Source organism: Podarcis vaucheri, assembly GCF_965113315.1.
Source record: "Podarcis vaucheri genome assembly, chromosome: 4".
Lineage (NCBI taxonomy): Eukaryota > Metazoa > Chordata > Lepidosauria > Squamata > Lacertidae > Podarcis > Podarcis vaucheri.
Window position 1 is genome coordinate 80,757,034 of NC_138762.1, and position 27,019 is coordinate 80,784,052.

A 27,019-nucleotide genomic window follows, 5' to 3' on the forward strand; every position below is an offset into this window, starting at 1 on the left:
GAGGGAGCACTTTGCCAATGCGGCAAACCCATCTGTGGGGGACAAAGTATTCCAGTGAAGTTAACCCCTCCCCTCCCCTGCTGTTGCCCTGACAAAAATCACCCTCCTGCAGCTGCTGTTGGCCCTGGGAGGGAAACCCCCATTTGTGCCAGTGGACACTTCCATTAGCAGGGAGGTTGGGATCTGTGGTTTTGGTCATGTCTGTGGTGGAGGAGGAAGGGGTTAACTTGTTGTATTGGGTCCCTTCATTCCCCCCTTTAACTGGGTAAATAAATGCCCTCATTTCTGTCATTAGGAAAAGTAGGGATTCTGCAAAGTGTTGTTCTAATGAGAGGCTTCTTTTTTATTTAGAAAGAGAAACTGCGCAAAATTGAGAGGGGGGTAGGTGAGTGTGGGTCTCTTCTTTCCAAAAAACGCCACCGCTCTAGAGAACAGAAAAGGAAACACTGATTTTGTACTCCACAAATGTATTGTTTCTTATTTTGAAATCTTAAAAGCGGCAAAATGGGTATGACATTGATGGAGAGAAGGAGCTTAACATCAAACTTTATAAACCACACACTATATAAAGCTCCCACTTTTTGTAGCTTAAGTAAAACTTGCTAGAAAATTCAGTGCATTTTAAACTTCCTATTGAATGCTGAAAAGAAGTGATGCTGTCTGTGGTGGGATAGTGCCAGTAATCCTAGACTGGCAACACTTTGCATTTCTGCTATGATTCTGTCAGTGACTTCAATGGTTTTCTTTAAAAATTGCTTCTGGAAAGATGATGGTGACGTAATTTAATTTTGCTTTGTTATATGGGTGTCTAGACTTCCAGTTGAGTATGTGTCTGTTGAGCAAACGTGCTTTGCCTTAAGGCATGCACGTATTATTGTTCTTAAAATAGGTCGATCAGCTGGGGAAAAAATATGACAAGCTACATCTGCTGAAATCCCCTTTCGCCCCATGTTGGAGCTCTTGCGTAATTTGGCCACACTACCTTAAAGAAGGGACGCGGGTGGCGCTGTGGGTTAAACCATAGAGCTTAGGGCTTGCTGATCGGAAGGTCGGAGGTTCGAATCCCCATGACGGGATGAGCTTCCATTGCTCAGTCCCAGCTCCTGTCAAGCTAGCAGTTCGAAAGCACGTCAAAGTGCAAGTTGGTAAATAGGTACCGCTCCAGCAGGAAGATAAACGGCGTTTCCATGTGCTGCTCTGGTTTGCCAGAAGCAGCTTAATCATGCTGGCTACATGACCCGGAAGCTGTACACCGCCTCCCTCGGCCAATAAAGTGAGATGAGCGCCGCAACCCCAGAGTCGGTCACGGCTGGACCTAATGGTCAGGGGTCCCTTTACCTTTACATTTACCTTAAAGAACTGCAAGGCGAAAATAAAAAAGGGACCCAGATTTGAGAATCAGATTATTAGATAGCATGATCTTAAGCATGTAAATTCAGAAGGAAGCCCCGTTCACACTCTAACTGGTGTGTTTAAGATTGCAGACTAAATTTCTGAAATAGTATAAAGGCAACAGATATGATAGACCTCTGGTTCCATCTGCTGGAGAGATAAGTGCTAGCAAGAAGTAATAGGTTTTCCTTGTTTTGATGTAGAGATCGGCTGCCCCATTTGACCCCAGAGAAGCTCATTTCTACTCACACATAACAATTTCCTACACAGATACCATTCCCAAGAAAGCCAAGTGTGACCCCAGGCCCGGCATCAGAATTTGGCACCGCTGGGCAGCTGGTTATGGCTTGAACATGCTCTGAATAAGAGCGATACCTTATTTCTGACCTGAACAAAATAGGATTCGACAAAAGAATGGAACGTACAAACTGCCTGGAAATTGCCACTTTCCAGGGATGGCAATTAAAAGGGGGAAATTGAGACTTTAGCAATGAGGCCATTATGATATGCATTCTTCACAACCAGGTAAGACAGTGTCTTTGTCCTGGCTTACATCTCTTTGTAACAGACAGATTCTGCAACCTTTCGAATCGTTAAGGCAGAACAGGTAGATGGTTTCAGGTGCCGCTCGTCATTCGGAATATACAATGTATATCTGTTATGATATACATTTAGCGTTTACGACACACATGTTATACTTATTGACAGATACTACAAACTAGCATGACAGATCACTATTCATTATGCTTCCTTCCCATTTAGCAAGGTTATAATCTTAAAATTCCCAGGCCTATAGAAGAGATGCTAATTCTGAGCCACATGCAAAACTTGGCTATTCAACAAATGCATATAGTTGCAGTCAATGCAGGTAGTGTCTTAAGCAATTGGCATTTAATTCATTCTATACAGTTTGATGTCTAGATTCTTGTAAGAACTTACAAAGCTGAGGCTATTATTTATCTCATTGCTCTTTGTATTTTGTAAGGTTAGTCAGCTTTAATTTACATTTGCATCTTTTGAAAGCGTTAACAGTATTTTCCTTTTAGACTAGAACTAAAAGGTGATACATAATGCTTTTTGAATGTATGAGTCTTTTGTTTTATCCTCTACATTTGCAAAAGTGCAAATAAGCGATCTACAGCTTTGTGCCTCGTAACACAGTTTCAAAGGGAATTTAGAAATATACACAGGAAGTAGATAAGATTTCTAAGTTCTTGTAGACTTCAGCCATGTTTCTGAATGCAGCTGGTTCATTACAAAATACCAAGGCTTTAATCTGCCTCAGAGAGCTGTTGTTGATATAGGATGAACAGATAGCATTTGTGTGGCATGGAATTAACTAGGCCGTGATCTGAGTAACACATATTATGCTTGTTGATTCACCTGACCTTAGGATGGCATCAGAGACCTGTGACATTCTCAGTCAGGCCTGTTTCCGTTGCATTCCTTTTCATAGCTTCTGCAGTGATGGCACCCAGTGATAGGATTGTGGAAGTTACAGTAAAAGTGGATCTATCTGGCATCACAGATTATTTTACCTGTACCTGTGGAAAGACAGCGTTGTTGCAGCAATGCCTTACCATACCTCCAGGGTGATTCTCACTTTCCCTTTCATTCTTGGGTGTGCGTACCTCGGTAGTACAAAATATTCAAATATATCGGGAGGGGAAATCTGTTAGAATTGGTCACGGATCTCTTTTAGAAACTCAGGAGTAACATCTGAGAAAGGATCGGGCCATTGCTTCCAAGGGAAGCTTTTAAAAGGGAGGGGTGCCTTTCACATCATCGGGGATGCCTGAATTTTATTTTTTATGTAAAGTAAGAATTGGCCCTTGCCTATCTTGCCAGACATGTGGCTTTCTCCCAAGGTTCTGCTTATTCAATAGTACAAATCTTTTTCCTGTTGACCTCTGAGCCCTATCTGCTCATCATCTGCATGTGTTTATGGGCTGTAAAAGATGCTATATTTCATAACAAAGAGGCAGTTCTATAGTAGGGCAATCCTTATAACCTACATACTCAGAGCTCTTCAGCAAATGTGCAGAAGATAGCACAGACTGGGCTGGCCACATAATCAAAAGTATGTAGTTGGTGTGAGATTCCTCAGGCTGAAATGTACAGTGGTACCTCGGGTTAAGTACTTAATTCATTCCAGAGGTCCGTTCGTTAACCTGAAACTGTTCTTAACCTGAAGCACCACTTTAGCTAATGGGGCCTCCCACTGCTGCCGCGCCGCTGCAGCACAATTTCTGTTCTCATCCTGAAGCAAAGTTCTTAACCTGAGGTATTATTTCTGGGTTAGCGGAGTCTGTAACCTGAAGCGTATGTAACCCAAGGTACCACTGTATATTGTAGTGGTAGCTGCAGAGCTTTGCCAAGCATCCCCCGCCAGCCACATCATGGCACCCAAAGGAGACACATGATGTCAGGAGTGTGTGCAGGAGCCAGGCCCTGTGACCAGTAGGGCTTCGCAGGACTGGGGCCTTCCTGAGTTTGTTCTGGGGAGGCAAGGCACGGCCTCACAGGTGAGGCTGCATGATAACTCACTGCACCTGCTGGCAAGAGCTGGGAAGGGATATAAAGGCAGCATTTCCCTTCGGCTCTTTGTCACAGCAACTTGTTTCCTGCCTTGCTGCGTTTGGCTTCTTGCGTCCTGATCCTTGGATCTTGGCTTCTTGACTCCTTGCTTCTTGGCCCCCGGACCCTTGACTCCGTGACTCTCTGCTTCCTGACCCTCGGACCCCTGGCTTCTGGACTCCCGTTCCTGCTCCCACCCCACCATCTTGCCCCCGGTCCCGACGTCCTCAGCCGGGACTTCGACCGCCCGTAAACCGGACTGTGACACATGACTTGCCACATCCTTTGTGTGTCTAAAACTCCACCGCCACACCAGTTTGCATCTTCAGCACAGCTCTTGCAGATGCCATTGGGGATGGCTTAAAAGTGTTTCAGCAGTACAGCGCTCCGAAAGAGTGTTAAAATAAAGCAAATAATTTTGATTCAAGTGGTGGCTAGCTATGTGGCCTCACCCTTCTCTGGGTGATAAGGACAGGAATTCATGTCCTTAAGGCAAAGAAAATTTCCTGCATAGGTTGAGTAAGAGGACTATGCCTTTACCGAGAAGAAATATGCTAGCGCAGCCAAGCATATAATTGAGGGACGGTGTTGCGAAATACGGCTCTTTCCAGTTCTCAGAACGATGTTTTGACAGACTCCTGTTATAAGGAAAAGAGACACGAGTGGGAGCCCATGTTTTGCTGCATAAGGCCCCGCTGCAGAAGAAACAAGCTGCTTTTTCATTTGAGTGGTGGCTTGTCTCTTCAGCAGAGGGAACTCCTGAGGTGAAAACCACAAGTTGCTAGAGTTCTCCTTTGGGTCCTGCTTCAGCCTATGCTGTGTTCTGGTCTGATGCTGGAACTCCCAAGGTTGGACCTCTGGCATCTCTTGAGTGAGTAAGTAGCTTAAACAAAAGCAAGCACAGCTGTTTAATGCGTTTGTGTCCAAGGTAATGCCTCTCCTTTGAGAAAACTTGGGGAGTTCTTGTCCAACCACTGCATGCACAGTGGGCCTGGGCCCCACAGTCCACTCCTTGGCCCAGACCCAATTCCTTTGCAGCCTCTGATTCTGTATCCAGATCCCTGCTGGATTCAGGCGTCATGACAGGCTGTGGATTATGGGAATTGTAGTTCAGCAACATCTGCAGGGCTAAAGGTTCCCCACACCTGCCTTAAGCCAACATAGCAATGCCAATATGCCCTGTGCAAGCTGCTTCATTCATGCATTTTTGGCAAAGAGATATTCTGAGGCAGAGTTGAGGCAGCCGGACTTTGTACTGTCTTACCAGGCTAAATATTTGCCCTTTCCTGTCTCATACCGCAAAACCAGTCTCGGAGAGCTTGACTTTGTTACTCTACATAATCAGCACTGTGATCCTTGAACTTCTTACCATTTATTCCACTGGCTTTAAGGGTGACTCCAAAGCAAATGGCTTGAAAGCTGCCACCTATGAAGCTTTGCAGAACTTGCTCCAGACAGGGTGGGTAAAAATTAGTAATAAATAAAATTTAACGGCACTGGTGCCATAGTTGCCTTGCAGTGTAAGTTTGTCTTCATTTTCCTTGAAACCACAAATTTTTTTAGTGTCATTGTGAAGCAACATCCTGTCTTTCCTGCCTGCTTCTGTTGAAATAATTAGAATGGGGCTGGCTTATGAAGTTTAGGCACAACAGAACTTTGTATTTTAAAGGAATAGGCTTTTAATAGGCAGCATGTTTGTAAAATTGCGCCTTATGAATTATGTGGGGAATGCAACCAAAGTAAGGCTGCTTTTAGTCTTGCTGATAAGTGGAAAGCATATAATTAATTATCCCATGAAAACTAATAGGATTATATGATTTTTTTTTAAAGCTGCATCATGCCCAAAGATTTTAAAAGTATTGAGCGTTTCCATTGAGGGACTGTTCAAGTCCCTATTTAATTTATATTCAGTTAACTTTGTTATTCTGAGTGTAGAAGAGCAATGCAATTCAAAAAGCAAGCTTTTTAACTAATTTAACAAATAAACACATTCCCTGCTTCCTCCACCTAAAAAAACCCCCCAAACCCTTTAAAGCACCTCATAATCTTAAATTAAAAGAGTGACATTTCTGCTGTGAAATCCAGCAGAAGCATTATTTATGAAGGACCTTACAGAGGAGTGTCACTATAATTGTTGTGTTTTGGTGTTGCCAACAAGGTCCTATGCTTGCAGTAGTGCCCACGGGGACTTTCCCTGATGCTTGTGAGAAGCTTCAATTGCTCCCTAGCCATTGCTGCCTTTATCATGACTGTTGCTACCCTCTCCCCCCCTCTCCTTGAAAAGAACATAGAGCTGGAAGAGGAAGTGGGAAGACTGTTGCTCTTTTCCATATCCTCCTTCAGCTCTGTGGTTTTCAAGACTCATATCTGCACCTGAGCAGAAAGCAGAATAACCAAGAGTGGAGAAAAGGAGGGAGGGAGAGAGGGAGACTAAAGGAAGGAAAACAGAGTCACTGGGGAGAGGGAGATAAGAGGGGAAGAAACTGATGGATCCTTCTGAATTGTCGTAATTCTTACAAGGGATCCCTTCAAAACCACCATCAAACTATAGGTCATATATTTGATGCGTAACTACCAGCACTCACCTGTAGAAAGTTGTCTTTGGGATCTTCTCATAATGAAATATCTGATAGAAAATAGCCTTGTGGATGTTGGTTTCCTCCACTTGGTCAATCTCAAGAATTAGGCTTGATGGGATATTCTGAGGAGTGGACTAGGCTAAAAAAAAACAATTGCTGCCTCACTCAGCTGCAATGCACAGTCAAAAGAGATGTGCCCCCTTCACTGCAAAAGATGTAGGGGACTTAAGATATGAGAACATCCACCGAGACCTACGTTTGGGGCTTCTGGGTCACATGTGGCTTCAGCGGAGCTGGCCTTGGCTCCCCCTGCCTTTGGGGCTTTGGTTCCTTCTGCCATATTACAGAAGCCGCTACCACTTCAGGTCCAGGGGGGCCATTTGCCACTGTTCATTTTACGTAACAACATCTATATCCTTCAAGGAACTTAGGGTGGCTGCTGTACATGAAGTTCTTACGCACAAGATGTGGATCTCCAAGCAAGAATGCGAAGAAGGAGGCAAACGTTTCCGAGCACAATTCACAGTGTTGGTGCTGACCTTTAAAGCCCTAAATGGCCTCAGCCCACTACACCCGAAGGAGCATTTCCACCCTCATCGTTCAGCCCAGACACGGAGGTCCAGCGCTGAGGGCCTTCTGGCAGTTCCCTCCCTGCGAGAAGTGAGGTTACAGGGAACCAGGCAAAAGGCCTTCTCAGTAGTGGCACCCGCCCTGTGAAACGCCCTCCCATCAGATGTCAAGGAAATAAACAACTATCTGACTTTTAGCAGACATCTGAAGGCAGCCTGTCTAATGTTTTTAATGTTTGATGTTTTATCGTGTTTTTAATATTCTGTTGGGAGCCACCCAGAGCGTCTGGGGAATAAATAAATTATTATTATTATTATTATTATTATTATTATTATTATTATTGGAAGGAAATGCCCATAAAACCCTGTGATAAAAAAAAATGCTGCCTTTCCCAGCACTTCTAATAATTGGATAGCTTTGGCACCAAAAATTTTGTGTCGCTTTTGTAGGAAATGAAGACATTTTTGTGCATTCTGCAATTTGGTGTGTTTTAAAATATAATTTTGGTTGGTGGGGGAGGTTTTTTTGTGTGTAGAGAGAAAGAAAAGGCCCATTTTCGTGGAGGAGGAGGCTTTCCTTTGCTCTGGACACGGGGTTTGAAACTAAAGTTTGAAATGTTTCCAATCCTACAATAGACGTATTTTGCATCTCTCTTTTAAGTAAAGAAGCTTTCGATGCATATCCACGTTAAAAAAATAATAGGAAGTGGTTTGTCAAGTCATGCTGCCTTTTATCACCACTGCCAGTAATGACCACAGAGAAGCTGTGGAACACAGAATATTCGGCACAAAACTATATGTGGCATTGGTCCATTCCACAGGTCTTGTGCTGCTGGCAGAGCGATAGCGTGAGTATTGTCGCATTTTATTTATTTCTTTTCATTCAGGGGTGCCATCAGTTTGCTTGCAAACTCTGTACTTGTAAGCTAAATCTTCTTTCAGTTTGCATGCCTGGCGTGTCGTTTAATAATTTCAGAAATAACCGTTAATGAGGCTACACAGGCACACAGTTCTAAACAGAAGTGAGACTAGTTGAATAATGTCCCATTTGAGAGACTTGCTGCCGTTAAGCCCTTTGGGGACTGGAAAGGGAGCTGTTCAACTGCTTTTGTTGGATCTTGTGTCGCTTAGGAATATTATTCAGTTTGCAGGATAGCTTGGGGGGTTGGGATTACTTGGGCTGCCCATAGGCAATCACTTCTGAAAAGCAATGGTATTTACATCCCCTCCCACACCATGCTGGCCATGGGCTTCCATTCAGCCAGTGGTGTGTTGATAACTACAAATGCAGTTGGGAGGTAGAGGAGCAGAGGATGCTGTTAGGGTAGTATTAAGTCTTGTGTACAGTGGTACCTCAGGTTAAGAACTTAATTTGTTCTGGAGGTCCGTTCTTAACCTGAAACTGTTCTGAACCTGAGGTATCACTTTAGCTAATGGGGTCTCCCGCTGCCGCCACGCGATTTCTGTTCTCATCCTGAAGCAAAGTTCTTAACCCGAGGTACTATTTCTGGGTTAGCAGAGTCTGTAACATGAAGCGTATGTAACCTGAAGCGTCTGTAACCCAAGGTACCACTGTACAGCCCTTTCTAGTCCCGCACAAGTTTATTCAGTTTCAATAACAAAGGAAACTAAAACTGGCTGTTTTTCACAGAGCGGGGATTGGGGAAGTATCTATGCACTTCTTTTCGGTGTAGTTCCTTTTTTTTAAGGGCTCCATGCACAGATATATGGACACATGCTTTTCTCCCCCATGTACTTCTGAAGTTTTTTTAATTATTATTTTTTTAAAACCATATTCAAAACTACTCCAGGCATTGGGGATGTGCTACCTACCCTGGGCATGTGAGTCATTGTCCATTCTAGGCCTCTGAATCATGCCATATATGCATGATTATTTCAGCAGCGTGGTTTGTTTCTTTTAGGAAGCCAGTTTTGGCTTTTCTCTAGTACTGCTTGAAATAATCTTGTGCCCACAGATATGTGTGTTTAAGTCACTGTAACTTCGGTGGAACTTTTAATGTAAGTTTAGTGTAATTTCCTTGTGACTTTGAGGACACAGCAGATTCAGGATAGTAGGGACTTGCCGCTAAGATAAATTCTCACAGGCAGCAGCTTGTGAAGCGAAAGAAAGTCCTTTCCCGGAGCAAGTGCAAAAGGGCATAAATTAAACCGGTTTGGCTTTTCCATGCTCTTGAAAATAGCTTTCTTCCACCCTTGCCTCTGTGTTACCATTTTAATCCTTTTTCGCTAGGCAGTTGTTGCTTACAATGACTTTTTCAAACAAACCACACGTCTACGTTTTTCATCTATTGCAAGAATGGTGTTGTCCTTGCTTGTGCATATTTTATAAAACTTGTCTTAGGTCTTGTCCTAAGTTGATTAGTAAGGAACAGAGCCCTACCAAACAGACAATTTTGGGTTTCCAAGGGCTCCTCCACTGCTGCCCTCTACTTTGGATTTACAGCTGAGTGTCCTTTTGACTTTCCTGCAATAATAATAATGTAATAATAATAATTTATTATTTGTACCCCGCCCATCTGGCTGGGCTTCCCCAGCCACTCTGGGCGGCTTCCAAAAAAAATATTAAAATACTGTAATGCATCAAACATTAAAAGCTTCCCTAAACAGGGCTGCCTTCAGATGTCTTCTAAAAGTCTGGTAGTTGTTGTTCTCTTTGACATCTGGTGGGAGGGCATTCCACAGGGAGGGTGCCACTACCAAGAAGGCCCTCTGCCTGGTTCCCTGTAACTTGGCTTCTCACAGTGAGGGAACTGCCAGAAGGCCCACGGTGCTGGACCTCAGTGTCCGGGTAGAACGATGGGGGTGGAGACGCTCCTTCAGATATACTGGACTGAGGCCGTTTAGGGCTTTAAAGGTCAGCACCAACACTTTGAATTGTGCTCGGAAACATACTGGGAGCCAGTGTAGGTCTTTCAAGACCGGTGTTATATGGTCTCGGCGGCTGCTCCCAGTCACCAGTCTAGCTGCCACATTCTGGATTAGTTGTAGTTTCCGGGTCACCTTCAAAGGTAGCCCCACGTAGAGCATATAACCTTCCCAGGCCTCTCATCTGTCCTAGGAAGAATCGCTCCCCGTTTCACCCCAAACTTACCCGGGGGGGGGGGCAGAATATTGTTCACATTAAACAAAATAAACCAGTCTTTCCCTCAAATTTACTCTTGGGGAGATGAGTAAACGTAGACCAACAAAGCAGCCTCTCTGCCCCTTCATACTGCAAACTTAAATCATTAGAACAATGCAAAAAGTCTCCCTTTGTTAGTGCAGGAGCATTTTGGATCAGGGATGAGAACCTGTGGCCACCTAGAAAATGTGGCGGGACTGCAACTCCCCCCAGCATGCCCAATGGTCAAGGATGATGGGAGATTAATTTGTTTCATCTCTACTGTGTTGTTCTTGCTTGTATATGTTAAACTTGTTTTTTTATAATTGTATATAAACTCTTTTTCTTGTTTTTATTTTGTTTATGCAAATATTTATAAACTACTTTCATTAAAAAAAATACAGCAAGGAGGTGTGTACTTCACATAAAATTGCACTAAGTTCAATAAAAATGGTCTGGTTATATTGCTGCCACCCTTCCTGGGACCTCAAAGTGGGCAAGATATCTTATAGATAGCTATAAATTTATAAATGTATCTTATCTGTCCCTGGCAAGGCCTGCATGCAGATCTATGCTAGAAAGAAAGCAAGTTTTAATGGGAGGAGGGAAATGGCAATCTTACATCTTCCCTCATTCCCTGGTACAGTGGTACCTCAGGTTAAGTACTTAATTTGTTCCGGAGGTCCGTACTTAACCTGAAACTGTTCTTAACCTGAAGCACCACTTTAGCTAATGGGGCCTCCTGCTGCTGCTGCACCGCCGGAGCACGATTTCTGTTCTCATCCTGAAGCAAAGTGCTTAATCTGAAGCACTATTTCTGGGTTAGCAGAGTCTGTGACCTGAAGCGTATGTAACCTGAAGCGTATGTAACCCGAGGTACCACTGTATACAGAAATAGTAGTTCTGTGAGCAAGTGAATCTCTTAGTCTGTATTCCTACCTCCTCAGCCTGTCAGAGTTAAAATTAAGGTTGTCTAATACTAAACAACGTTATATTTATAAAAATAGCAGTAGAAATAGGGAAGGCCTCTGCTGGCCAGTTCCTAAATATTCACATGGAATAAACCTGTATTCAAAGATGACCAACATGCAAGCTTTTATACAGGCTGGTGAGAATAAGAAAGGAAGCAAATCAGACTAATGTGTTGAATAACCAGAGGATACAGCATATACAACGTTGACACAGAAAGACAGCACATTAGGCACTCTATCAGCAGAGGGAGATGTTGCAAAACTGATTGCCTGATAGGTAACAGTATGAGCTTTTATTGCAAGTAAAAACAACAACACAAAACCTGGATGGGCTGGTGTCTGCATCTGTGTCCAGCCTTTATGCCAGGGGTCAGCAAAGCTTTTCAGCAGGGGGCTGATCCACTGTCCTTCAGACCTTTGGGGGGGGGCGGACTATATTGGGGGGGGTGAACGAATTCCTATGCCCCACAAATAACCCAGAGATGCATTTTAAATAAAAGGACACATTCTACTCATGTAAAAACACGCTGATTCCCGGACCCAAGGCGATTGGGCCAGATCCGGCCCCTGGGCCTTAGTTTGCCTATCCATGCTTTATGCAGTGGTAAAATCCTGTTCAGTAATAGTTCTAGCATAGAAGTCACATGGGAGAATTTATGTGCACTGCTTTATAAGGGAAGTAGAATTTCCAGTAGTCCTTTGGCAAACATGGGTTTTTGAACCATGCATGGGAGAGGAAGTCATATGAGAGGATGATTTGGGTTCCGTTTCACCACACCCTACAGACATCTCTGCTCTAAATTCCCCTCTCTCACCACGCCCTGCTCTATATTTCTCTTTCCAAAAGAGACTGGGTTAAATAAAAAAAAACACCACACACACTATGCCAGGGCATTATAACATATGTTAGAATATAACAACCAGTTAGTCTGTTAGTCTACAACTGTAAGGAAGAAATACAGCAGCTTGAAATGAGAAATCTCCAATATGAGAACCAAATTTAGCTAATCTTTGTTTTAAAACCTTTTGCTGATTGTGTTTTGTATTTTATTAATAATTATCTATACTTGTGTTTGGACCATTCTGTGTATTTTTGCTTTTTTAAAAATTGATAATGATATTGTGTATGCTGCTTGGAGAGTTTTATTATTAAGCAGTCTATAAATCTTTTTTAAAATAAATTCCTATGTTACGTGGAGGGAAAGTCCCTGTTTACAGCCAGGATAGTGTCCTAATACAGCAGTTGACATGCAAGGGTGGAAATATATCTCTATTGTGTATTCTCTAACTGTCCTAAATATGAGAGCCAGATAAGGACAAAAGCTTGGGTCTTTCAGATTAGGCTACGCTGGAACTTACAGTCGTACCTTGGTTGTCAAACACGCTGGAACTCAGACGTCTTGGCTCCCGAACGATCGAAAACTGGAAGTGACTGTTCCGGTTTTCAAACGTTCTTTTGGAAGCCGAACGTCTGACGGGGCTTCTGCAGCTTCCAGGAAGCTCCTGCAGCCAATCAGAAGTTTCGATTCGGAAGTCTAATGCTTTGTAAGTCGAATGGACTTCCGGAACGGATTCTGTTTGACTTCCAAAGTATGACTGTACAATGAAAACAATGATAGGGTATTCTATAGTTACTGTTTTCACCCTGGGTGTTTTTTTGTTTTGTTTGTTTGTTTGTTTGTTTGTTTTGCCACACACCAGTGCTGTCATCTCTAGAGATTTGGCTAATGGTAGTACAGTGGTACCTCAGGTTAAGAACTTAATTCGTTTTGGAGGTCCGCTCTTAACCTGAAACTGTTCTTAACCTGAGGAACCACTTTAGCTAATGGGGCCTACTGCCACCGCACGATTTCTGTTCTCATCCTGAAGCAAAGTTCTTAACCTGAGGTACTCTTTCTGGGTTAGCGGAGTCTGTAACCTGAAGCGTCTGTAACCTGAGGTACCACTGTAAAATAATTTCAACGGGACACATTTCTTCCTTCCCATACCCACCACATTTGACATATCTGACCCCTTCCCAATGGCGATTTAATTTGGGTCAAATGTGAGATCGGACAATAGATGGAAGTTATTAGAGGCCTCTGGGCCAATCTTGGCTCCTGAGTTCTTTACCCAAGGTAACAAGAGGAGAGAAGGTGGACTAAGGTCTGTGTCAACTGGTCTTTCCAGTAGGCCACTTGGAGATGTAATCCTTGCCAGGTGTGGCACAAGAGGAGGACAGAGTGGCAGTGGCACTTCAGTGGTGGTGGGGTGAAGCTGGGGGAGCCCTGGGTTGGTGGCTGCAGCCCCTCAGGATGCCACTGCTAACCTGTTCCTCCTCCAATCTCATCCTAGCAAACATGGTACTGCCAGGAGGGTGCTATTGCCATTCTACTTCTCCCCTGCTTCTGCTTCTCCTTGCCTTGCTTTCTTAAAATGTATTCTAAGTTGTTGGGGTTTTTTGGGGGGGGGGATTCTTTTAAGTAATTTGACAATTCATCCAGTATGAATCAATGAGCACCTATTTTACTACTGCAATTTCTTGTTTACATATGTATTATTTGTATATTTATTGTAACCCCCCCCCCCCATAGAAGGATTGTTCTAAAATGTGTCAGGCCTGAAATAAATCTTTGTTCAAGCACTGGGAGTTTCCTTCTCTTTTCCCCCTCCTACCTGCTTTCCTAGCTTTGTGGTAAAAAAAATTTTATTGACCACTGCATCCTGCCAGTGCCTTTTATTAAAAATATATGCTGACGTGTGATCATACAATGTTTTCTATAAATAGGGAAGTAGCCTACACTGACTAGAATTTGTTTGCTGAATCACTATTTCCTTGGGCACAGCCAGGTGGTACAAGTTGTGTGCTTTGTTTTGTTTGTTTGTTTTGGCTTTCAGAGGGAGAGAAGTACCGTATTTTTCGCTCTATAACACGCACCCGACCATAACACGCACATAGTTTTTAAAGGAGGAAAATCCGTAGGCATGCCACCCGTAGGCATTCCCTCCATAACACGCTCAGACATTTCCCCTTACTTTCTAGGAGGAAAAAAGTGAGTGTTATGGTGCAAAAAATACGGTAACTCTGTTTTCTAGGTAAAAACTCTTGATCTTTGTTATAACAAATGAGTATTCGCTCCCACCTCTTCCCTGTATGGTAAACAAGCTGAAAGGCATGTTCTTCTTAAATTCATTAACTGCCTACCAACTCTTCCCATGTCACTCCCTTCTGCAGCTTAAGAGGTGCAGAAATTACTCTGAGGATAAAGGTAAAGGGACCCCTGACCATTAGGTCCAGTTGCGGACGACTCTGGGGTTGCGGAGCTCATCTTGCTTTACTGGCCGAGGGAGCCGGCGTACAGCTTCCTGGTCATGTGGCCAGTATGACGTAAGTCGCTTCTGGCGAACCAGAGCAGTGCACAGAAACGCCCTTTACCTTCCCACCAGAGCTGTACCTATTTATCTACTTGCACTTTGATGTGCTTTCAAACTGCTAGGTGGGCAGGAGCTGGGACCGAGCAATGGGAGCTCACCCTGTCGTGGGGATTCATACCCCTAGGCTCTGTGGTTTAACCCTGTTGTAAGCACAACCCACAGCGCCACTCGCGTCCCTATACTCTGAGGATAGGCAAGTATTATTAGGAAGCCTTCTAGTTTGGCCAGAAACGGACCCAATTTGAACCATAATTTTGTGTACAGGAGGGAAATTCCTTGGACATGACTTGTTCTCTTTTTGGTGATGGAGTAGGTAGCATCATAGTTGAGACAGAGTGACTTAAAAGGGGGAGGGGAATGAAGATTCTGTTTTAACTACAGGAACATTTTGTATAAAAGGGGAGACCACATGATGCACAGACTACTATTTTCACTTTGTTTTTGTTTACAAGAATTATGTTTAAGATTTCCAAAGCGAGTCTTCACTTTTGTTGAATGGCTCTGTCACTGGATGCTCAGAAGCTTTTGCTTAGCTCCACAACGGATTCTAGCTATGTAAACATACAATTTGAATGCATAGGAAAAGTGAATGGTAGTTTGAAAAGCCACCTTTTTATTTATTCCAGCTTGAAGAGCCTCTTTCTGCTTGGATGTCACGAAAGTAACGGTGCTGTCAGTGGAGATTCTACTTAGTCCCCATTCATGAGTCACCCCAAAAGCAGAAGGACAAGTGTTTGGGTCACCTGGAGAAATTTCTAAGATGGTGACAGGTGGGGGCATTACGTTTAGCAAAGGTGCTAGTGCATTATGAATGCTGGCTAAGCCAGTGTTTCTGGTCGTGTCCCAGTGTCTCATAACAAGAACCCAGCTGCTTTCACATCAGATTTGGTAGTTGACGCTAAGCTAGCAAGTCTTTCCCTGAAGCCAAGGAAAGCAGTCTGTTCTGGATTATATTTCCTTCTGTTGAACATTGCCCTTCTCACCTGGATGCTAAACTTGCCGGCTGTTGCATCCTGTACACACCAGGCTGGCTGTAAAAAACATTTGGGCTGGCTCTGAAAAGTTCTAGCTATACTTCTGTGTAGTGATTGAAATGCGCAGACGCGGATAGTGTGGTACCCATGTCTATCAATACATTTCAGGCACTAGGTGGAAGTTCACTGAAAGCTGACTAGGGAAAAGACAAGTTAAATATTACTGCCGTGTAAGTGTTGCCTGATACCCAGAATTTCTCACAAATGGAGCAAGCGTTGACGATCTTCATCCAGGGCGAAGGAATCTTGATCTGTTCATCATGTTTATTTTGAAACTGCTTGACAAAGTGGCCAGTCGTTTTAGTGATTGTTTTGTATTGCTTTTAAATGGTTTTTGTTGCTGTGCATTCCCCTGATGTTTTGCGAGAGGGTGGTATATTCTGTAAACAAAATAAGGTAGATGAACCACTACAAGTCTGCTAAAGATGGTTTGTACGAAATGCTCATTTACACAACCAGTAATTTTTATAATAACACCCTCACTTCAGTCTCTGACTTGTTTACACACTTAAGAGGTGGTGAATCCCCAGGCTGAAGTGAAATGAAAGTCAGCAAATCTCCCCCTATGTAATTAAGCGGCTATGGATCATTTCTCTATCATTTCAGAATATATGGCCATTTAAACAATAGCACAATCATCATCTTGTGGATATGCAGAGGTGGGCACAAGCAAAGAACTAGCTGGGACTATGCGCAAGAGAGCTTAAAAATAATGAGATTTCCTGTCTGTGTTTACAAGGATTGTTGGCTCAGGAGAACAACCCTGACTAAATAGCCTCAGGTCCCTAGTTTATATAAACAAACCAAGGGTTAAGAGGCTTATTCACCTACAGTTATGTGTTACAGGAAAGGAGAAGAAAACCTTTTGCAGAGAATGACAAAGCTGCAGAATTTAGACGTAAAGAGCAACCTATTTATTCAGGGTTCTAAACTGAAGAACATATTGCAAAACGTACCTTGGAAGTAACTAAATCTTCCGTAAAGGGTGGTGATCCCTCTCCCCCTGCCGGCTCCTCAAGTGTGCATTTATGGCGTACATTATTTCATTGTTTTGGTTTTCCAAACCAGTCTTGCTGTATGATAAATAAATCTCCCATCAGTTGTAACTTCTGCCTGTGACTAGCTGACCTGCCCCACAGGTGAGAGACAGCCTTATGGCTTTCTGGCTGCTACTGAGATGCTACAGAAGAGAAGAGCCTATGAGAAGAGAAATTAAAGAGCAGGGGCCTAGAAAAGAAATTGGCTGGGGCCTGAGGAGGCAGCAGGCTAAGACAATGGCTTTCCACCAGTGTGCTATGGCACCCTGGGGTGCCTTGAATGATGGCCAGGTGTGCAACACTGGCCTCTGTCCCTCTTTCCTTCCCTCCCTCCTCTGATGCCCTCTTGTGTCTCTGCTTCCCGAAGGCTTGCATAGCTGTTCGTTGCAGCAGCCCTGGCTACAAGCTCCGTAGGCCAATGGTGCCTCTGGGAAGCACCTCTCTTTGGGGCGAGGGTGGTGTGCAGCTCAGAGACCAGGCGCGGAAGCAGCAGCTGCCCGGAGGACCCCCATGGGGAGTGGGAAGAAGAGGAGAGGAGGCAGAGGGAACACTCCACAAGGGAGGGTGTTCGAAAAAGGGTGAGAGGCCATGACTGCATATTGAATTTGTGGGGCAGGAACCCAAGATGCGTGTAACTCAGCAATATTACTGCTACTGGTAGCGCGATACTATAGTGCATATATACTAAGGAGTAAGTCCAGTTGATTTCACTGAGGCGTACTATCAGAAGAGTACAGTGGTACCTCAGGTTACATACACTTCAGGTTACAGACTCCACTAACCCAGAAATAGTACCTCGGGTTAAGAACTTTGCTTCAGGATGAGAACAGAAATTGTGCTTCGGCAGCGCGGCAGCAGTGGGAGGCCCCATTAGCTAAAGTGGTGCTCCAGGTTAAGAATAGTTTCAGGTTAAGAACGGACCTCCGGAATGAATTAAGTACTTAACCCAAGGTACCACTGTATAGGATTGCACCCTAAGTCTGTGTCTGTGTGTGTGTGTGTGTGTGTGTGAGAGAGAGAGAGAGAGAGAGAGAGAGAGAGAGAGAGAGAGAGAGACATAGAATAGGAACTCCCCCCACCCCCCGGCAAGAAAAGCTACTAGCATTTCACTTATCTCTGATTGGGAAATCCTTTCCCAGTTCCATTTAAGACTTCGTAAATTTAGTTGTTAAAATAAAAAATGGGTGGAATGGCTTTAGGAACCGTACAAAATGTGTGGTGTTGTGGCAAAATGAGATTGTGCCATGTTGATTGTCATCCGGAGATTAGGCTTCAAAGAAGTTCATGCCTGGATCTGTTTGTGAATTCTTCTACAAGTGCATTGCAACCAGGATTTTGACCTTGGAAGAAGCTGTGCTAGATTGGGGCAGATATGGCTACACAAACATCTGCTGACCTCCCTTTGGCAGCCATTCATGCAAACAAGCTGTAGGTTCACATCATGTACTTTGGAGCTAGCAAAATACGCTCTCATTTGCAGCAGAAAGGGTGTGTGGTAGCATTTCTCTTGTTTGGATTTTGCCCTATTAGTTTTAAATAGCAAACATGAGCCACAAACGACTCTTCTTTGAGCAAAACCTCTCTATTTCTCCCGTTACACCCACATCTTTCAAATGTTTCCCTAGTTTTCTCTTTAATAACTATCTCCTGTGCATTCATTTTCTTCCTATGACAGAAATGGCAATGCTGACACGTGTACCGATTATGTTCTTGTAAGAGTTACTCCTGCTGATTTCTTTAAGAACAAAACAAAACCCAACAGCCCTGCCACATGAATTGTTAACTGCGAGAGAGTACTAATTGCCTCTTAAAGACCGCTAATGAAAGATTTTAGGAAGCTGTTGCTTTCTTATTTTTCACCTGCTGCATGTTGAGAGAGTTAGCTGAAGCTCTCCCACTTGAAAAATGGAATGTTGCATGTTTAGGCAAATATCAGGGTCTTCCTCTCCCCCCCCCCCAAATTTCTTATTCTCTAGATGTGCATTCTAAGTGAGGGCTGATGTGGAATTTGTCTCTACTTCTTAAAGTGGGTGTGAACATAATCCTGCCCCTTCCAAGCAGGTGTGCAAGGACACACTGTGTAGAAAATTTGTTCCTCAAGCACACTGGGAGCCACGCTTGGGCAATACGTGGGTTTGTCAGCACACAGCAACTGGACGCAGGACAAGCACCTCTCCGCATGTTCAGTGAATCAGCCCCACCACATGCAGTGTTCTTAGCAGAAGCGGATTCTTCATGGCTGGGTCCAAGAAGTCATAACCTACTTACTGGAAACTGAGAAAAGGGAAGGGTTGGGTGGTTTGAAGAGGCCCTTACAATGCATAGTGTCTTGGTTGCTGGTTATAGTGCTGCTATGTTCCACCTTTGGGTAAGCACACAAGGCCTCCTGTTTAACAAAGACAGTAGAGACCAGCAGTGATGCACTCCCAGTAGCTATGAACCTGACCTCGTAATGAAAGGATCCAATAAAAGGACCTCATCTCTTTGCAAATTGTATAAAATATAATTCTGGAGGACTGTTCTTAACCTGAAGCACCACTTTAGCTAATGGGGCCTGCTGCACCGCTGCTGCACGATTTCTGTTCTCATCCTGAAGCAAAGTTCTTAACCCGAAGTAATATTTCTGGGTTAGTGGAGTCTGTAACCTGAAGCGTATGTAACCCGAGGTACCACTGTATCTCCTTGGAGCTCAAGGTGGTTACGTGATTCTCCCTCTCATAGTTTTATCTTCACAACAACCCGTGAGGTTGGTTAGGCGGAGAAAGAGAGAGAGCTACTGTCGCAAGATCACTCAACTGAGCTTCATAGCTGAGTGGAGTCTTGAACTCTGGTCTCCCAGGTCCTCGTCCAACAGCCTTCCCAACACATCACACCGGCTCTCAACTAAGATACTTTTAAACAAAAACCTCCGGTCAACATAAATGTAAAAGATCAACCATCACAGACACTTTTTCTTTGTGTTATATATGTGTTCATTTTGTTGTTTCTTCTCCTCATTTTAATTCCTGTGGGCGATATGATACGTGATCGGTTTTTTTGTTTGTTATAATGCGAATCATTTTATTATGCCTAATGCAAATCACACTAGGCTTTTATCACAAGGTTAAATGAGGCATGCATGACTTAGAAATCTCCGGTTTGCCAGCTTCCTCTTTTGCAGGAAAGCCTTTTATATACCCTCCTTGTTTCCCTAGTTTCCAGTGGACCTTGTCCCAAAGCACATTGGAAGGGTGATGAGTGATGAATGACGTAGCCTTTAGTGCTTGCAACCTGGACAGAAAAATACTCACAATTTTGGACTTTTCTATTTTTGCTCATGAACTTAAGTCCTCCTACAGCATTGTGTTTCAAAGTTAAGGGAAACTTTTGTGTATTTTTCCTGTCTTACTGTCTTTCACTACTTTTCATTTTTTTAGATATATATAAAACCACCTTAAACACCAAATTAATTCTCAGGTAGAAAGCTACAGGCCTTCCTTCCCTCATCAATGAAGTGCTAATAGGTTTTGCTTTTGTTAGACTTCATGGTGGTGTAACCGTTTAGCTGGTCCTTAGCTGAAGATTTTCAGCTTCTTGAAACTGGCAGGAAGAGGTTTCTTGTTGTTTGTGGCAGTTTTGTTGCACAGTGAGTGGTTCCATTTGCTTCTGGGCGCAGAAACAGCTGAAGCCCTGGCTTCTCAGAAGCATCCCTTAGGTAGGAGGCTTAACTCGCTAAAGGAAACACAGTGCCGTCAGTTCTGGAGGGTGTGTACCTATGTGAAACAGGAAGCAGAGCAGCAAACTGCCTGTGAGGAGAGAGACTTGCAATTCTGATCAGCGCAGGTGTGCAGTCTCTCTGAGAGAGACGTCTTCCCTCGGAGCATCTTGGCAGTTGTGCTGTTCAACAGGAGCGCTTGTGTGCTCTGGGAGGGGAGCAACTGTTGTGGGTAGAGCAAAAATGACTGCGTTACAGCTGAAAGAATTATCGCATTCAGGTCTGTACAGGAGGCGAAGGGACCGTCCAGATAGCCTGGGTCTTCAAGGGTTACCTGAGCAGAAGCTGAGGTGAGTGGTGGTGAGGAAATTAATGGTTAACTTGAGGCAGCTCTGGGTGTCTTTTGAGTTTAACACTGACGCCTGACAGAATCAGTTGCAGAAGCAGAATGCAGGGTGGTGGAATTGTAATAACGCTAATTATAAAATGTGCCCAATTGGAAATAGTCCAGAGTTGCTAGGATAATCTAGGAGGAGCTGAGAGGAAGCAGCTGTTTTCCATTTACTTCATTTCTCAGTTTGACTTACTATCCTAAATGCTGTAGTAGCACAAATAGTGACCGTAAGAAGTGTCAATAATTCCCCTTCCCCAATATTTTTGATCACTGCTTAATTTCCCCCAGAACTAACCAATCTCCAGATTAAAACCTTAAAAATAAGTTTTAGTTTCCAGCAAACTTGCATTCAAAGAGAACCCCATTGCTTTATAGGAGTCCTGGGCTGTTCTATTGGGTTTTTCTTTTCATTTAAAAAAAAAAGTTGTGATGTGAGACTTGTCAGATCTTGATTTACTCCCCACCCCCATAGATTTCTACTTATTATTATTGAAATGCCTTGCAACAAAAGAATGCAGTAGAACCACTTTATATGACCTTACGACGGGAAAGTAACCAAAGACAAATCTTAAACATTAATGACACTGGTTAGTTTCCAAAAGTTGAGCTCCTTTTAAAATATTGATTTTATAAAAGTGCAGGTCAGTAGAAGATTTTGTGTTGCTTTTCAAAAAAAGGAATGAATGGTGTAATGATAATAGTGATTAATGTAGATCTGGTAACGAATAACTTGCTGTGAAAAATTGCATTTTTGTACGGAACTGTTTAAAAAAAATCCCTGAGCAAATGTCAAAAGTGTTAGTGAAGGGGAAGAGTTTCCTGTCATGCTATGACTAGTGAATGACTAGCTGTTTTAACATAACAATGTAAACCTCCTGTGGAACTCTGGGCTGCTTGCAAGCTGGTGCTGATGGATAAGAATCTCAGAAATAAGAGAGCAGAAATAAGCATGAGCTTCTGCCTGCCCCTGGGCAACTGGATCTCTGGGCAGATCTTTGGATAAACTGTAGTAGATGGGCAAGGACTTCTCACTTCAGTTGTTTAACAATAGCACCAGCAAAATGTCTCTTCTCCCTGAAAGTAGGGTAGTAGTAAACCAGGAGCATATTTTTGTTTGTAAGGACTGTGAGCTGTGTTCAGTTCTGATTTTCAGAAACTTGATTCCTGGCTCAGAGTACTTAAAATTCATAAGTGTGTATCTTTTTGGCAGCAGAGTCTGGCTTTCAGTTAAAGAAGAAACCAAGGAGAAATCTTGCGAGCCTGCCCACCTCTGCTCTGGAACAGTCAACACCCTTTGAAAACAAAGCATACTCTCTATGAAAAAAGGGCCCCTGCCAATTCAGATAAAGGGTAGAAAAGAACAGTTTGCTACCAGTGAAGTCTTGCTCTGTATTCTTCATAATTCCTGGTTTGCTCAAGAAGTGGGCAATAGTCATTTCCTCTGTTAAAGCAATGGACCTCACCTGTTAACTTAATGATCCATTGGCCCAGTGTTGTTGCTGAAATTTTGTTAGAACAGTGACCAAAATCCCTGATCCCTTCAAGCTTTTATAGCTAACCTCTAAAGAAATTACCATGAGACCGTTTTGCTTTCCTATTCCTGATAATACCATCCTAATGTCATGCCGGGACGCGGGTGGCGCTGTGGGTTAAACCACAGAGCCTAGGACTTGCTGATCAGAAGGTCGGCGGTTTGAACCCCCGCGACGGGGTGAGCTCCCGTTGCTGGGTCCCTGCTCCTGCCAACCTAGCAGTTCGAAAGCACGTCAAAGTGCAAGTAGATAAATAGGTACCGCTCCAGCAGGAAGGTAAACGGCGTTTCCGTGCGCTGCTCTGATTCGCCAGAAGCGGCTTAGTCCTGCTGGCCACGTGACCTGGAAGCTGTACACCGGCTCCCTTGGTCAATAAAGCGAGATGAGCGCCGGAACCCCAGAGTCAGTCACGACTGGACCTAATGGTCAGAGGTCCCTTTAATGTCATGCCATCCTATGGGGGGGGGGGGAAATGCAGCTCAGGACTTTTATATGTTTACAGCCAGCATAATGCAGTTGTCAAGAGTGCTGCACCAACGAGAATTCAAATTGCCACTCAGCTGTGAAGCTCGCGAAGTGACTTTGAGGCCATCACTCCTTTTCAGCCTACCCAACCTACACTTGCTTTAGGAGTATTAGGATAAAACTGTGCTGCCCCAAGTTCTTTAGTGGGACATGGGATTAAAAAAAAAAGGAACTACTTAAATCTGGGGCCGCCAAGACATGTCACCCCCAAGGTATGCGTGTGCCCACAGAAGCTTTCCCCTGGTGCACGCAGGTTCCCTTCTCCCTGCTGAAATCAAGGCTTGGAAGAAAGATGTCATTGGAGCCAATAGAACAGGTTGCGGTGTCTGCTTCGTTACAGTGGTTGGGGGTGCCCATGACAGCTTCTCTAGCTTGAAAATGTGCCAACAGGCAGGTGACCCCTGGCATCAATAAAGAAAACGTGTAGAAGGCGAGCGAAAATCAAACTATAATTTTTGACTAATTCTCAGTTGCTGATGATATTTAAGAGTTCCCATTCCTGGTGCATCTCGGAAGTCGTCTCTAGTCATATTGGCAAGAATTTTATTACTTTGGGACTGCCTTTCCAAGCTCTCTTCGCTTTGCATTATAGGTAAAATGTCAAAGAAAGTTGAAAGTCAGTACTGGACGAGGTATTCGCCTTACCCTTTCCACTGCTTAAAGGTCTAAGTTCAGTTTCTAATCCAGATAGCCTGTGTGCTTTCAGATTTCTTACACCCTTGTTCATAAAGAGATTTGTTTGGACCTAGGTCTTGTTTCCAAATAAGACTGGGGCTTCAATCCTGCGCAGACTCTGCTTTGAGTAAGGTAGGACTTGCATGGGATTGCTCTGCACAAGAGTTTTGGATTGCAGTTTTGCAAGCTGGTACTGTTGGAAAAACGCCCCCCAGGAAGGCTGCCTCCTTCCCCAGAAGGAACTCAAATCCCAAAAGATACTACATATCTGTGTTCAAAGAGTGGGGAAGAAACCTATAACTAGCAGGCTGAGCAGCTTCCTGAGAAGTTAAAGGCTCAGTTCCAAACATCTCCAGGTAAAAAGCATGGCTCTGTTGGATCAATCCATCAACCTCTGATGGATGATTTAAAACAGGGTTCAGCAACCTTATTCAGCTGTGGGCCGATCCACCATGCCTCAGACCATGTGGTGGGTTGGACTATATTTTGGAAAAAAAAATATGAACAAATTCCTATACCCCACAAATAACCCAGAGATGCATTTTAAATAAAAGGAACACATTCAACTCATGTAAAAACACGCTGATTCCCGGACTGTCCACGGGCCGGATTGAGAAGGCAATTGGGCCGCATCCGGCCCCCAGGCCTTAGGTTGCCTACCCTTGATTTAGAAGGAAGAGCTTCAAGGGATGGATTTGGGGCATCATTATAGGAATGCCACTTATTTAATTTAGGCTGCTTTTAAAAAAAATGCTGTTGGGAGTGCCATTGACATGAGGCAACTATCTCTCTCTTAAGCTAAAAGATCTTCAAGATGATGCTTCGTAGATGACAGCTGTCAAAATGTCCCCACCCATCTCCAGCCAGCATACATTCTGCAGTCATTCTGGCTTTGTCCAGAAACCTTTTGAGCAGCTGTGCATTGCAGTGGGGGGGTCTATGTAGCTCGGTAGTGCCAACAGGGACAGCTGCTTTGGTACATCATCCCATGCCTTGTTTCTGCACTTCCAGGCAGCGCTTGGAAGTCACCATCTCTGCACCCTAGGCGCTTTGAAGTAACAGTCTCTAGAATGGATCTGTTGGTGCATCGTCCTCAAACGCTTCAGTTTCAAAGTAGTCTCACTAATGGCTTTGGGCCTGGGTTTCAGTAAATCGCTGGTTTTGTTCACATTTTTTTTTTTTTAAAGAAAGCTTTAATGAGATCTTTAATATTACATATTTCCTCTTATCTCATAAGAAGAACTCCTGTACCTCCCCTTCTGACATACATTTATGGCACAACATGAAGGCATTAGATCTCATTTCCCGCCCCCCTCAATAATGTTGCTGCGCTGCAAATTGAATGATCCCTTTTTGAAGTTCCAATACGAGTTGCCACTAGCTCTGGAGTTCAAAGTTAAGACAGTTTTAATGTAGCTTCACCCTGTTATTATTCTTTGAATTATAGCAGTGCCTTCGGGGCCCCAGCCAAGGCGCCTCCATTTTAGATTGTATATGTTCGAAAAAGATTCTGCGTAGATAGTTACTACTGTTGTGGATTTTTCTTCCTCTCCATTTCGGGGGTGGCGTGGAATAATTGCCACCTCTTATTATATTCAGAAACTATTACTCACATTTTGTCGAACTGTGATATTGCATAAGATGCGGGATATTTCCATTGCTCAAAGCTTTGAATATCTTCAGCACGGCACACCCTGCCCCTGTCTCTCCCATTGCCCTCGCCTTTACCCTTAACGCTTTTTTTTTTGGCCTGCGTGTTGCTTAATCATCCTTCAAGAAATGCCTTTTGATTTACTCACTAGCCCTAGAGTGCAGAATTACTGGATGGGAATGTGCAACAGGCATTGCAAACTCTGGCTACGGGCGCTGCTGTGTACCAGCAACAGATTCTCTGGCTTGTGTTTTGTTTGGCCACGCTTAATGGGGGAAAGTAAGCAGGCAATAACTCACTTTTTTTTATTGCAGATGTGAGAGCATATAAGTAAATGTGTGGCAATAACCATTTGATTGGAACCTGCTTATCTCTTCTGTTACATCTGGCTAGTACATTCCATGCGGAGAGCAAAGAGTGACAGGTAGATCAAGCCAAAGACAACTTTTCAGTACAGGGTAGGAATAAGTACATACATACCTGCCTGGCAACGACTTACATAATTGTTCGAGTCTTGCCCCCCATAGAAGCAACTCTGTGCCAGATTCTGGTTTTGAGTTCTATATATCAAAGACAACATCTCACTGGCAGGAGCTCAACATATTTAGACCAGCACTGCTAATTTTTTTCGAAAGGAAATAAGGGTTTGCCCATTAACATCTCTCTGCATCTTTATCTTGTCCCCATCCCTCCCAGAGAACAAGTCTCTTGCTGTTCCCACTGTCCTTGAAAGAGTTTAACCTGTTATCTGTCATCTGTATCTGATAAGAATAGTTCTCAACCGGCCTTTTTACATCTTGTTCCTGTAAACAGTTGAGTTTCCCCATTTGTTTCAGCCAGATCAATGGGGCATTGCCGATCATGCTCTCATTTCAGTAGTTGACATGATGTTAAAAGTACAGTGGTACCTTGGGTTAAGTACTTAATTCGTTCCGGAGGTCCATTCTTAACCTGAAACTGTTCTTAACCTGAAGACCACTTTAGCTAATGGGGCCTCCCGCTGCTGCTACGCCACCGCAGCACGAATTCTGTTCTCATTCTGAAGCAAAGTTCTTAACCCGAGGTAATATTTCTGGGTTTGCGGAGTCTGTAACCTGAAGCGTATGTAACCTACAAGCGTAGACCTGCAGCTTGTGAGCATGGTTCAGCAGATTTCCAGTATTGTATGTGAGCGGAGCTGACATATTAAAAATATTTTAAAAAAAACAAATCTCTGCAAACAGTAATTTAGCACATCAAGAGTAAGATGAAGCCTTTGATCTGATTGTTTTCTACATATGGGATGTTTTCACATACTGAACATTTATACATTCATAAATGGAATGCAACCCGTAAACTGAAATCTGGTGATTTTGTAAATTAGCTGTAGATTTGACTAGAATCAATAAATGAACCTCCTCAGGGTTTATCTTTCTACTAGGGGCAGTGGCTAAAGGGACTGTCCCATCCATACTGAATGCAGAAAGAAGCTGCATCACATGGCACCTCTGAAACAGAAAAGGTGCATACATAATATGCATTCAATTACAGGGGCACACTTGTGCACAGTCACCCTTGCTACTCATATATATGAAGTGTTTTTCATCTTGAATTTTGGTGCAGAGATTAAAAATCCGGTGATGTGCTTCCCAATCCCAAACATTCCAGTTGGATGTAAGTTCTTAGACTTCAGTAAGGTTTGCTCTCTTGTAAGAACATAAAGAATGGCAGCTGTGCAGTGCACTCCTATGCATGTCTACTCGGAAGTAAGCTCTGCTGCCTTCAGTGGGGACTTATGCCCTAGTGAATATTTAGGATTGCACACTTGGTGTATCTTTGAACACACTAAAATAGGTGACAGTTGGCCCTAACTTC

The 27,019-nt window shown here is 43.6% G+C and overlaps 1 protein-coding gene across 5 annotated transcripts in view; it reads left to right on the top strand.

Moving 5' to 3' along the window:
• Positions 1–27,019, top strand: part of LIMS1 (LIM zinc finger domain containing 1) — a 74,506-nt gene that overhangs the window by 17,257 nt on the left and 30,230 nt on the right. Inside the window, exon 1 of one of the 5 annotated variants that reach the window (XR_014218613.1) lies at positions 7,840–7,965. The exons of 2 other annotated variants lie outside the window; for them this stretch is intronic. Coding sequence is in view for 1 of the 3 variants with exons in the window: in XM_082218775.1 (XP_082074901.1) it covers positions 20,632–20,738 (107 nt within the window). In the remaining 2 variants the exon portion in view is untranslated. Of the gene's footprint in view, positions 1–7,839; positions 7,966–20,516; positions 20,739–27,019 lie in introns of those variants that run through there. 2 more of the 5 variants (XR_014218614.1, XM_082218775.1) reach the window with 2 other exon arrangements.